The following is a 12888-nucleotide window of genomic DNA, read 5'->3' on the forward strand; positions in this document are numbered from 1 at the left end:
TCCTGTGGGTTCTGCAGCTGGAGTCTCAAGGTCACCCCAGTTGTAGTAACAGTCTCAGACATTCACAGTAGAAGACCAACAGTCCCAAAAGTAAACACCAGGTGGCCAGCAACTCACTTCAGAGAACAAAGAGACTGCTGAGCCAGGAGTCCCACACAGCTCCAACAGTTCAAATTTCTTAGGCAAAGATTTCACTTACTTCCAAAGTTAAACTTTTTACAGTCAAGAGGCCTTAGTTTAAATAGTCCAAGTCAGTATCTATTTTTCCACTTGCAATGTTGCCACCAAATCCATATATAGAGTTGTAGCCGGCAACAAAAAGGCTAAAATGTCTCCACTGGTAAACAGTTACTGAAACAATTGCGAAGAAAATGGCAATAATATAACGCAGCCCGCTTCTGACCCTGAATCCTAATCCAGAGGGTGAGCGGTGTCTTCTTTTGCCATAACTCTTGTTTTTAAGTCTTTATAGATCTTCTAAACAACTTTTAATCCACTTTTAAAAAGTTTGGCAGAGTTCGCAAAACTTTTCCCGTTAGTCGCGGCTTTGCTCTTTTACCGCTACCAAGCTCTGTCAAACAGTTCAAAGGGAACAGGCTTCCTTTTGAGGTTTTCTCCGTAAGTTAATACTTTCAAAAATTAAAGTCCAGTTAAAAGTTCTACTTACAGAGCTTCTCTTTGCAGTTTCTAAGCTGGAAGTGCTGGGTGCTCGAATCTGGTGGGATCGCTGCTTTGTCCTCCGGAGGCAGCCGTCTCTTCAGTCCCGTACCGGAGCCTCGCTCGCCCGATTTTCCCCCTTACGAGGGTCAATCGGGAGCGGGGACGGCACGTCTGGGACCCACAAGACCACGGTCCACGGGACGCTCTTCCCGTGGCTTTAAGGGGCCCGCGGCGCAGGCACAGTAACCCCTAAAGCCTCTCGGAGGACGGAGCTCTTCAGCTCCCGCCCGCCATTGACCGGCACCTAACCGGAAGTCCTCGTATAGATGGTATTTAACCCCTGTAAAACTTGCTAAAATTTATCATGGTTCTAGTAATAAGTGTTGGAAATGTAAACAAGTGGAAGGTACTTTTTTTCATTTGTGGTGGACATGTCCGAAAGTAAAAGACTTCTGGGAGAAGATTTATAATGAGCTTAAAAAGGTGTTGAAGAACACTTTTGTTAAAAAAACCAGAGGCCTTGTCAACCAGGAAATCCCAGTCAAAGATAAAGTAATTTTTATGTATGCCACGACAGCAGCAAGGATATTACTAGCAAAGAACTGGAAGACAGAAGTGATTCCGACAGTTGAAGAATGGCAGTTGAAGATGATCGACTATATGGAGCTCGCAGAAATGACCAGGAAAATCCGGGACCAGAAGGACGACATGGTGGAGAAGGATTGGAAGAAATTTAAGGACTATTTAAGAAAGTATGCAAAAATAAAGATTTAAGAAAGGAGCATTAATATATTTCTCTGTATTGCTTAATATTACAAGCCTCTGTAACGAAGAATTGTCTTGGGCCCCTTTCTTGGCGGACGGCCAAATTCGGCCAGAGTCTGCAAGGTTAAAGATAACGGTGCACTGTCTGGAATTAAACAATGAGTCTTAGAGTCTATTAATAAATAGCACGTTGCCTGTTAACACAGAAATAGCATCACAAGGGAGGGGGAAGGAGAGCCCTTTTGTCAGAAAGGAATGTGCCATTAATATTAATTATGAGTTAGCCTTTAATGAGCTTATGAGCTAGTCTTATTAATTAGAAGCATCAAGCTTGTAGAATTATGTACCTTTACATGTATCTTTGCTATGTATTAATTGCATATTTGTGTATCGTTTCTATAAGCCTCTGAAAGAGAAATAGCTTTGAATTGACATGAGTAGAGCAGGGGGAGCCTCACAGCCTTGACTGGGATACAGGCGCTTTCTTATCGCAGTGCCCGAGAACAAAGACATTTGGTATGTAGCTAGCAAGAAGGGAGAGTTTAGTTTGCTCTCTTTCAATATATTAATATTCAGTCCATTTAAGATTGTAAGGTATTTTCATAGTTAGTAGACTCATTCCCCTGCATGGGAATTATTGATTTATACCCTTTGTATTCTAAAAGCCTAATGCAATAATTATTGCCAGTTAATTGAAGTTATGCTTTCCTGTTGATTGGCAGTCACACATGTCCTATTCAACCTTCAATAGACAATGGGATCTGTTTGTTTGCTTGCTAGGTTCAATGTTGCTACCTTGGAGAACGCTTGCCAAGAACAAACTCTGATACATTTCAGACAAGAAGGAGGGGGCTTTGGGAGGCCGCTTAGTTTCTGTTTTCGGTTTCCTATAATTCACGTGTTTTCCCGTAAGTCACCTGTCCTTGTCATGAATTAAGTTTCGAATTCCTGCTGTATCTATAAGAAGAACGCACGCTAGTCTCTCAGTGCGCAGACTGGCTTTTGCCCTGTGCCTTTTGCTTTGCATATGCAACTCAAAATAAAACCTGTTGTATCCTGCATGGTGTTTACCTCTTTGTGTTCATGAATCCAGCACTCAGGAGCTCAAGAGCCCATTATGGTCTTACAGGCCCACCATCAGCAGTGGTGTGCCCTGGTGGGCTACCCCTGGTGGCATAGGGCCCTGCCGGGCCTACCTGTAGTGGTGATGGACCTCCGCAGGCCTCACAACCTCCTCACAACTTATGAGACATCACACATGTGTGTTGCATATGTGATATCACACACACATGTCGAACCCCCCTAGTGTCATGCGGAACTCGGTGCCCCTGCTCTCCTGTAAAGAAAGACTGCTGTGTTTGCAACATTTTAGTTCAGAGACAAGGTGAGAAAGATACAGCATGAAATAAACTTTTAAAATTATGCCTGGCATGGAGAACACAGATAGAAAAAAAGCATTTTTCTTTTCTCTGTGTGTCTCCTATCACCAGAACTCATAGACATCGGATGAAGCTGAATGTTTGAAGATGTAGGACAGATAAAAGAAATGACTTCTTCACGCAGCGCATAAACTATGGAACTCCCTCCCTCAGGAGGCAGGGATGGCTATTAAATTTGGATGGCTTTAACGGAGGATTGGAGAAATTCATGGCGGAGGAGAGGGCTCCCAATGGCTCCTGGCCACAATGACTCTGCTCTGCCCAGGAGGGGAGAGTGTTGTTCTTCTACTTGCACATTGTTCACCCCTTTCCCTTTGGAGCCCTTGGGCAGCCAGATGCAGCAGTAGATGGGTCTCCCTTGGCCAGAGGTGTGTGGTTGCTTCTTGCCAAACCAGCAGGGACTGTGGCCTGAGCAGTGGGCAGAATATGTGCAGAGCTGGAAAGACCCATCTTCCCATAAAAAAATAAACAAACTCCAACTTGCAACTGCTGACCTTGGCATTTTTTTTTTTTTTTTTTTTTGCCTCCTAAATGGGTGTGTTGGGTTTATCAAAGTCTCTCGTCCACAAAATCCCCAGGCTGGGCTGAGCTGGGAGCAACATTGTTCCAGAGGGATGCCAGGGGGCTTGGCAAAGATCCTGCTGAGGTTGACAGAAACTCCCTTTTCTTGCCAACAGGCCTGACAAAGAGAGTGGTTCCAAAATGAAAAGCTCATGAAATAATTCTGCCTCTTGGTCTTTAGCAGGACAAAGGGTCGTGACGAGTCAGCTGATCTGGGTTTTCATTGCCCTTTAATCCAACATTCTCGATTTTGATCACACATTCGTGAACTCGATAAATACTTCTGGTGCATTAATGTGCCGGCTGCCTATAAATTCTGGTGCTTGGCTGCAGCACTTCCAGTGGCATAAGCAAACTCTGGTGCAACTGGTAAGCATCTTATTCTTTTTAAAAATCCCCCCCCCCGCAGAGTTTTAAAGCTGGTGGGGTTTGGGGGGGTTTTTTATATTGTTTTTTGGGGGGTACTTTTCTTTCCATTCCAGGTTTGAATCCCAGAAGGAGAAATTAGAAAGCAGCTCTCTAGTTTTCAGCCGGTCTCAGCTTCCACTGAGGCACCTCAAGTTAGGCTTCCAATATCTTTGTTCCAACCTGTCCTTACCTATGCTTTGAAAATCCAAATAGGAGAGCTGCCTCCATTGCCTAGGGAATATCTGTATTTAGAGATGAGGAAGAGGGACAGAAGCAGTTGGAGGGGAATGCCCTGTGGACAAGAGGGAATTGAGACAGGCAAGAGCGGTTCACAGTTTGCATTAAGCCGTGCTAAATGCTTAAAAAAAGGACCCCTGACAGTTAAGTCCAGTCACAGACGACTCTGAGCAACGGGAGCTCACCCCGCCAACCCAAGACGCTCCGTGGTTTAGACCCGCGCCCCTATGCTAAGTGGCTAGATGTGTCTGGACTGTTGAGTTTTTCCCAGCACCTTGCCAGCAAGCAGAGGGTGTGATCCCCACCCCCCTATAGACCCCACTTTTTTCTTTTGCAAACTGGCTGATTCCCTACCCCTTTTAAATGTATATATTTTCTAGCTTCTTTTCACACACCAGTCTCTTTAACCCTGGCAAGTGTTTGTGTGGCCACCTGCAAATGGGGACCTTCCTGTTAGGTTTCCTATCTAGAAATGTATATGGTGGAAACGGGAGCTGGTTGCAGTGGCACTTTAGGGCTGCAGTGCAAATTAAGAGAGCCAAGTCGGGACAGGAGAGCAAGTCAGTTTCTGCCTAAATTGCACTTCCCCAAGCGATTTCTGAACCAAAATGCAACTATCTTTCAAAATTTGCACTTCTCTGAGTTTTGCGGTGCAATTCACCAACCTTTGAAAATGTTACAAAAATGCATCTATCAATCGGGGGGGGGGAGAGTATCAGGGGGCATAGCTTGCAAAAAACATACATGTTAGGCACAGCTACGTACAAAGACATGACAATTAGGGAAATGGCACACTAAAAGGATGACTAATTTTCATGAGGTCTTTTTTTAGATTGGTGTGGTGAACAGAGGCAAAAGAGGAAGTGAGAGAAACTGAAACTGACAAATCAATCCTTCTCTCCCTGCTGTGTTGCATGGGAGTTTGTAAGGAGATTGTCTCTTGTCAGCTCTGCTGCTCCAGCTACCTACCTCCAAGGACTAGTAAACCCAGCATTGGAGACAGCAATGCTTCTGAATGCCAGTTGCTGGAAACCGCAGGAGGGGAGAGAGCTCTAGTGCTCATGTTCTCCTTGCATGATTCCCATCTGTTTGGCCACTGTGAGGACAGGATGTTGTACTAGATGGACCATTGGCCTGATCCAGCCAATGGCATTGTTTTTGTGCAGAGTTAATTTCTTCCAGGTGGTGACTTTGCCCTCATCCTTCTAATCTGATGTGAGGTTCTCTCCCCAGGGTGCAGCTCATCCCCTTTTCATCATGGCTTCAGACCACCAAGCATCAAAACAGCAGCAAGCCAGCTCCAAGGTCAGTAAGGGACATGCCAGGAAGCCCAGAGGGCTTGCAGCCCTGCAGAGGCTCTCCCTGGAAATACTCAACTGGGTGGAAAATTCCACTGCAGATCCAGAATCTTGCGGGGCAGCAGGAAGCCATGAGAAGAGTAGATTTTGGTCCAATCTTAAACAAAACAAAACGAGAACCTTTATAACGGGGAGATCTTTCCTGTAAACAAAGGAGGTGTAAGATCAACAAAGAGTCTTGTAGCTCCTCAAAGACTAATGAATGTATCATGGCACAAGTTTTTGTGGACTACAACATGGTGCATAAAAGTGTTAAGTTGCTCAGAAGGCAAGCAGAATGCAAAATTTCTTGGAGAAAGGTAATCTTCATCTTGCTGGCTTCTGTGCAGAAAGAGAAAAGCAATCCTGGCCACCTTCCCCATCAGCACCACAGAGAAAAAGGCAGGAAGCACAGGAGCTCCAGCACAGGGGTGCAGGGGGCTTGGGCCCCTTGGGTATGTGTGGGCTGGTAGGAAGGACTGTCCAGAGTTTCAGGCAGGACATCCCCAGCCCTACCTGGAGATGCCAAGAATTGAACTTGGGGACCTTCTGCATTCAAAGCACATGCTCTGCCTCTGAGCTACACAGTAACACTGAGAAACCACTGTAGGATTTTCTGGGAGCTTGAATGTGGTCTGGACTAGCTCATGAGGTCTTTGACCTGGCTGGACCCTGTCTCAAGCAGAGCCACAGTGGGTGGTGTTGCCCCCCCCCATCAATTCTCATTTATTGCTCCTATGCACAAACTGTGGGGTTGGTTGGTCTGTAAAAGGCAGCAAGCGAGGACCAGGGCAGGATTCATGAATACCTCTCAAACATCTCGAACTTCTACTCTGTGCAGCTTTTGCATCACTGAGGTGCCTCTTCAGCCCTCCAGGAAGCAGGATCACGTGTGCCTGTTCAAGATTCAAAGATGCTTCAAAGCATCCTGCCAACTTTTTACACAAACCACAAAATGAACCAGAAGGTGGGCAGAGCAGGGCAATGGAAAGGCGGTGGAACAGGGATCCCCAGGGCATGAGCCGGGGACAGAAACGGTGGAGAGCAGGAGAGACAAAGGAGGCCTCTCCGCTCCTCTCCTCCGCTGGCCTCAGCATGTGATTGCACCCCCTCCCCCACTGCATTGTAAGGCTGCGGCCAGACAATTGCAAAGGTGTGCGGGGCTGCCAGGCCCTTGAAATTAGTCCAATCAGACTGATTGCAAGCAGTGGCGACGGCTGGTTTGGTGCGTCTGCGTCTGCTCCCTCTGTGCCCCATCCCCAGCACTCTGCATGCCTGTCCCGTGCAGCGGTAGCATATGCTCCACCATTGGTCCTGAGCTAGCTGGACCAGTGGCCCAATGCCATATAAGGCAGCTTCCGATGTTCTCTCCATCTGTACAGTTTGGCTAGCTAGCCTGTCCTCCTCAGTCCCTGCCTTCTCTGCCTATTTGAGGGCAGCTTCCCTTAACCTCCTCCCCTCCAGATGTTCGGATTGTAGCTTTCACCAGCCACACAGCATCAAAGGGCTCTGAGTAGGCACCCTGGGTAGGGTACCAGGTGTCTTTCTGTCTCTTTCTCGGGTTCCAGATTGTCGTCTTCGAACAGGAGAATTTCCAGGGTCGCTGCCATGAGCTGAATGCGGCTTGTCCCAATTTGAAGGAGATTGGGCTAGAGAAAGTGGGCTCCATCCTGGTGCATTCAGGCCCGTAAGTCTCCTCTGGAAGTGGGAACAGGGGTCGGGAAAGATGCAAGGGCCATTTTCTGTGCCAAGGTGGGGTTGGGTCACACGGCTAGGCGTCTCCTTTTTGATACTGCACAATTTCATGCAAGTGTCTTGTTTGTCCTTCAAAGGGCAAAATGAAGAGAACCTCCTGCCCCAACAGGAAAGAGGATCCCACTCTTCCAATAATTCTCTCAGCCTTGGAGGTGCATCATGTTCCAACATGACTGCCATGTCAAGGATGAGCAAATATGACCCTCTTAGTCCTTTTTTTTGGGGGGGGGGTGATGTGTTTGGAAGAATGACATTCTCATACAGTGCTACCTTCAGCTCCAACTTTTATTTTAATTTTATTTCAGCATTTTTTTTGTTAGAGTGAGATTTTGGGTTTGAGTTTATGAATGTATGGAACATTTGAGCAAGTTTTGTATTCTTATTAATTTTGGGTTTAAGGCTGTTTATTGCCTGTTAGGTGAAGAATGGGTTGCAAATAGCAGAAGTAAATAAATAATTGAATTAAAATGTTGGAGTAGTTCCCCTCCTCTACACCAGAGGCATAGATACCCTACCCCTTTTCTGCTAAATCTGAAGTGAGGACAGATAATTTATCTGTACTGCCAGGAAAAAGTTAGTTCTGCTCCAGCTGATGGAGATTTTTGTGGGGGGTGGGGGGTATCTCTGTGCTTTTCCAGATGGGTTGGCTATGAGCAGGCGAACTGCAAAGGGGAGCAATTTGTCTTTGAGAAAGGAGAATATCCCCGCTGGGACTCCTGGACCAACAGCCGGAGGAGTGACAGCATCTCTGCCTTGAGGCCCATCAAAGTGGTGAGGAGGTGGGGAGGGGAGGGGGGGACATTCTGGCTGGTGGTGGGCAGCACTTATGTAGTGAATGTCCTGGGCAGGTTTGGCTTCATGCCTGGTGGAGTCACAAGGGTCTGCAGCTGATCTTAGAAGCTTTTGGAGTGGGCAAATAGAATCATTGAGCTGGGATCCAAAGAGTCACTCAGTCCACCCCCACCCCCACCCCCCGTAATGCTCTCCTGTTGTGTGCCCAGCGACATCGAGTTCCCAATCCCTGCTCGAAATATGATGGGGCTTGACAGACATAGAACAGATGGCAGCATCAGCAGCAAAAACAAAAGAGAGGAAGGAAAGAAGGGTGCAAATGATGACCTTGAGGTGCCCTTTGTGGTTTGTTACCCCAGTTGGAAGGTGGGTCATGGCTTTATCTGCAAAGTAAAACTCTGAATCAGTGACACAAGTCATGCTTTCACAGGAACCACTTGGAGAAAAGAGTGGTTTTGTGGGTGGGGGCTGGGGGGAGAGATGTAATATTCTGGAACACACAATAGCCTAGTTTTATGAGAGATTTCTCCCTACCACCACACAGTGGTGTGCTACTGTTTGGGTGGCTTTCAATGATTAAAAAGAGGAAGCCACTGAGAGGGGTGGGAGTGGGGAGCGTGCTGACAGCCTGCTAAGCAACACCCACTCTGATAACTTGAGCTCAGGGTTAACCCTTTCATACACACAAGTGTGAGTCAATAACTGCATATTACAGCATTTATACTGCCTTTTCCCCAAGCTGGGATTCAACATTTAAAAACACCATTATGAAATACAAAGTAATCTCAACAAACCAGTTAAAACCAATAGAACACCAGCAATTAAAATACAGTTTGCCCCAACAGCAGCACTGTCTGCACCTTAGTTTCCAATGACCTGTCTAAACAGGAAGGTCTCAACCTGCCAGCAGAAGGATGACAAAGAGGGAGTCAGCCTAGCCTCTCTTGGGAGGGAATCTCACATTCTGGGAGCAGCTGTAGAAAAGACTCACCAGCTGTGTTTCTGCTCACCCAAAGACCTTAACACCTGGGCAGGTTTGCGTGGGGAGATGTGATCTTTCAGGTAGCCTGGGCCCAATCATATAAGACTTTGTAAGTTACAAGCAGCACTTTGAATTGTGCCTGGAATCAGATTGGTAGCCTGTGAGATTGTTTTAGCGTGCTGAGGTGGTCTGCATAATTCTCCCACCCACCCCTTTATCCTTACAAGGATCCTATGATGTAAAGCTAATCCAAGGGTTTGAGCCCAGAGGAGTGGCATGCATGTGGCTTTTCCCCTTGGTGGTGACCATGGCCAGTCACCCTTTTCTTCTTTCTTTGCTCTGTCACTCTTCCCCTTGCCCTTGTGTGGCTGCCTCTAACCTTGGCCTGGTACGGCTTCCTCCTAGGACAGCCAGGAGCACAAGATTGTCCTCTATGAGAATCCCAGCTTCACTGGAAAGAAGATAGAGATCATCGATGATGACGTGCCCAGTTTCCATGCCCATGGCTACCAGGAGAAGGTGTCCTCTGTGCGCGTCCAGAGTGGCACGTAAGTCCTCTGCAAGGCAGCTTGGTTGGCTGAGAGAGTTCATTTCCTGAAGATTCAGGGGAGGAGTGGCACAAAAGCCTCTGAGGTGTTTCTGGACTCAACTGAAGGCCACGGGGGTGGGTGGGTTGCAGAATCACCACTGGCATGCACCTAGAAACATGGGTATCAGACCTTTGGTCTATCTAGCTCAGTATTGCCTACACTGACTGGCAGCGGCTCTCTTGCCCAGTCATCCCTGGAGATGCCAGTGAAGATTGAACCTGGGACCTGCTTGCAAGACAGATGCTCTTCCTATGAGCTATGGCCCTCCATAAGGACAGTGCAAAAAAGGTGCTAGAGATGGAGGCACAGGCATGGGGTATCTAAGATGAAGAGGCTGGGCTTCGTTAGGGTCGAGTCTATGTCTTATAGGAAGTGTCCAGAGTCTGAGCCACAGTGCTGCTCAAGATTGTCTGCACTAATATTCCCCAACCTGGTGCCCCTCAGGTCTTTTGAATGACAACTCTAATTAGCTCTGACCATTGGCCAGGGTGGAAGTTGTTGTTCAAAATACCTGGAAGGCACCAGGTTGGGGGTTCAGGTGGGGTCTTTCCCAGCCCTGCCTGGGGTGGGTTGAATCAAGGGCCATTTGCATGGGGCATGGGACTCTGTCACTGAACTAGGCCCTATTTCTCCTTGATTGGATTGTGCAAATTCATTTCTTCCTTGGGTTCACATGTTGCACTTAGGCCACATTCACACCAAACATTTGAAGCATTATAATACTGCTGTGGTCTACTCTAAACCGCTGAGCCTAGGGTCTGCCGATCAGAAGGTCCGCCTTCAGAAGGTTCAAATCCCTGCGACGGGGTGAGCTCCTGTTGTTCAGTCCCTGCTCCTGCCAACGTAATAGTTTGAAAGCATGTCAAGTGCAAGTAGATAAATAGGTACCGCTCCGGCGGGAAGGTAAACGGCGTTTCCGTGCACTGCTCTGGTTCGCCAGAAGCGGCTTAGTCATGACCTGGAAGCTGTCTGCAGACAAATGCCGGCTCCCTCAGTCAGTAAAGTGAGATGAGCGCCGCAACCCCAGAGTCGTCTGCGACTGGACCTAATGGTCAGGGGTACCTTTACCTTTAATACTGCATTAAAATGTTGTGGCTTCCCACAACGAATTCTGGGAGCTGAAGTCTGTTAAGGGTGCTGAGCATTGTTTGGAGACCCCTGTTCTCTGAGTGGTTTGACAATCAGTTCCAGAGAATTATGGGGATTGTGGCTCTGTGAGAAGCACAGGGGTATTCTAGCAATGCTCAGCACCCTTAACAGACTACAGCTCCCAGAATTCTTTGCAGGAAGTCATTGCTTCTTGAAGTGGCACCATAGCTCTTTAAAGCATGGTGTACATGTGGCTCAGTCAGAACTGCAAGCAGTGGCAGATCCATGGTCATCCCCCCTGGATGGTGGAAGCATTAGGAAGGCCTTTTTTGCTTTTGGAAATAAATGAGATGCTGTAAATCTGCTTCCAAACTTTCCTTAATGTTCAGTTATAAATACAACAAATGTGTTACAGACTGCAAGCAAAACAGAGCAGAAAGCCCTGTCCACTAGCCAGCTACGGAATGAATAGCTGGTGTCCCCTCCCACTGTGTGCTGCGCTGACTCCACTTCCCTTTTGCAGATGGGTGGGATACCAGTATCCTGGCTACCGAGGCTACCAATACCTCTTTGAGAAGGGGGACTACAAGGACAGCACTGAGTTTGGTGCTCAGCAGCCCCAGATCCAGTCAGTGCGACGTATCCGGGACATGCAGTGGCACCAGAGGGGGGCCTTCCATCCTGCCAGCTAAGCCTCTCACTCCCGTTCGCTGCTGCCTCCAGACTGGGGTGGATGAGAGAGTGCTCTGAGAGAGCCAGCAAGGGCCCTGGCCTGGTCATCTCCCCACCACCACCAGCTGGGGCCGCCTCTTCTGCACGCTCATGTGTGTGAGTAACTGTTCTTGCTACTGCTGCCATCACCATGGAATCGCCTGAATAAAGCTTTGCCATTCTAACACAATTCTTGGTCTTTTCTGTTCTACTCATGATACTCATAGAATCATGGAACTGTAGCATTGGAGGGGCTCCCTGGTGGTCATCTAGTCCAGCCCTCTGCCATGCAGGAATCAAAGCTACGGCATCCTGTGTATACTTCCAGTCAGTTAGTCAGTTTTATTACGGCAAAAGCCAGCAGCACAGAAAATCATAAATCAAAACAGAGAAAAATCAGCAACAACATCACCAGAGATAAAACAATTACACAAAGGAACTTTACAATGTGTTATTCAATAAAAGAGATTTACGCTTCTCAATAGCTAAAGTTCTGACCGGGAGTCTGGGAAAGGAATTCCTTGGATTGGGGTGCACCCATTATCTAAAAGTGTGGTCTGACCTTTTATCCTGCAGTCGGGTTAGGAGAACCCTCTATCCTGGGACACGTTCCTCCCGGATCTTCTAGATCCCACAGCCCCCGGCTGTGATCTGCCTACCGTTCGTTTGCGCTAACTACTAGGTGGCCCAGCCTTTGGTCTCCTGACTACTCAGCTGTCCTGTGCCGCTAAATACCTTTGGAACCCTCCCCTAGTCATCAATTGCCGAGGGTCCCACAGCAACTTTCCTACGAACTAAGGAAAAGACCACCTGCCCTCAGACGCTTGCGTGTGCAATGCTGAGGCGGTAAGTCTTGGATAGATTTTTGAAAGGGAACAGGTGCACTTGCGTTCTCTGGTCATGGGTCATCTCCAACAAGGATTGCCATGGCAGAGGGGCATCTTCACCTGATAATTTCAAAAGGAGAAAAGGAAACAGACCTGGGTTTTAGAGGACCCAGTTTAAGGAGAGAGACAGCCCGCTCAGACTCCCTAGACAGGTTGCTAGGAGCGAGCAGGGTTAGATTCTTTAACGCTGCGTTCTAAACTCAAGGAATCTTTACCCAGGGTTTTGATTCTACGTTATCACTGGGCCTTGGCAGCTCTGCTGCAACCAAAACCCAAGAAGAGAGTAAGATGAGGATAGAACAGATTTTTAGTTGCTGCGGTTATTTAGCCCACCCTTTGTCCCTTTTCCCCTTATACTCACTTCGCGATCGCACTGGGCTGTCCTGGGTCTTCACTGTACCTGCCCTGTAAAACAAATTCCCTTTTCCCAGTTGCATTGCTTTGCCTTCTGTAAGTCTCTTAAGGACTCCCAATTACTGCCAAAAACCTTGGATCTCCCAGGCTTAGAAACCCTCCCTGCAATTGGCTGGGAGCGTGCTGGGCTTCCTTCCCCTGGGATCCCAAAATTATTGGTAAAACTGGAGTCCCACCAGAGTCACCAAAATGTAATAAAAATTAGGTTCAACCCCAGAAGGGAGTCCACGAACCCGGGGGAGAGCCTTAGTAGGGCTCCCC

At 47.7% G+C, this 12888-nt stretch overlaps 1 protein-coding gene across 1 annotated transcript; it reads left to right on the top strand.

Moving 5' to 3' along the window:
• The first annotated feature begins 3547 nt into the window (after window positions 1-3547).
• On the top strand, window positions 3548-11516 carry LOC117059092 (beta-crystallin B2). Its single transcript, XM_033170602.1, has 6 exons — window positions 3548-3794; window positions 5304-5375; window positions 6976-7094; window positions 7801-7933; window positions 9342-9484; window positions 11139-11516. The coding sequence occupies exons 1-6, from the start codon at window positions 3720-3722 to the stop codon at window positions 11305-11307; spliced, it is 711 nt and encodes a 236-aa protein (XP_033026493.1). The 5' UTR covers window positions 3548-3719; the 3' UTR covers window positions 11308-11516.
• Window positions 11517-12888: the final 1372 nt, after the last annotated feature.

The sequence above is a fragment of the Lacerta agilis genome, chromosome 14 (genome assembly GCF_009819535.1).
Source record: "Lacerta agilis isolate rLacAgi1 chromosome 14, rLacAgi1.pri, whole genome shotgun sequence".
Classification (NCBI taxonomy): domain Eukaryota; kingdom Metazoa; phylum Chordata; class Lepidosauria; order Squamata; family Lacertidae; genus Lacerta; species Lacerta agilis.

What these genes read in the sequence shown, in the direction of transcription:
- LOC117059092 (XM_033170602.1), top strand. Translation starts at nt 3,720, where the DNA reads ATGTGCCGGCTGCCTATAAATTCTGGTGCTTGGCTGCAGCACTTCCAG. An exon ending in CCTTGAGGCCCATCAAAGTG is followed by an intron (nt 7,934 to 9,341) that starts GTGAGGAGGTGG and finishes GCTTCCTCCTAG; the next exon opens with GACAGCCAGGAGCACAAGAT. An exon ending in GTGCGCGTCCAGAGTGGCAC is followed by an intron (nt 9,485 to 11,138) that starts GTAAGTCCTCTG and finishes TCCCTTTTGCAG; the next exon opens with ATGGGTGGGATACCAGTATC.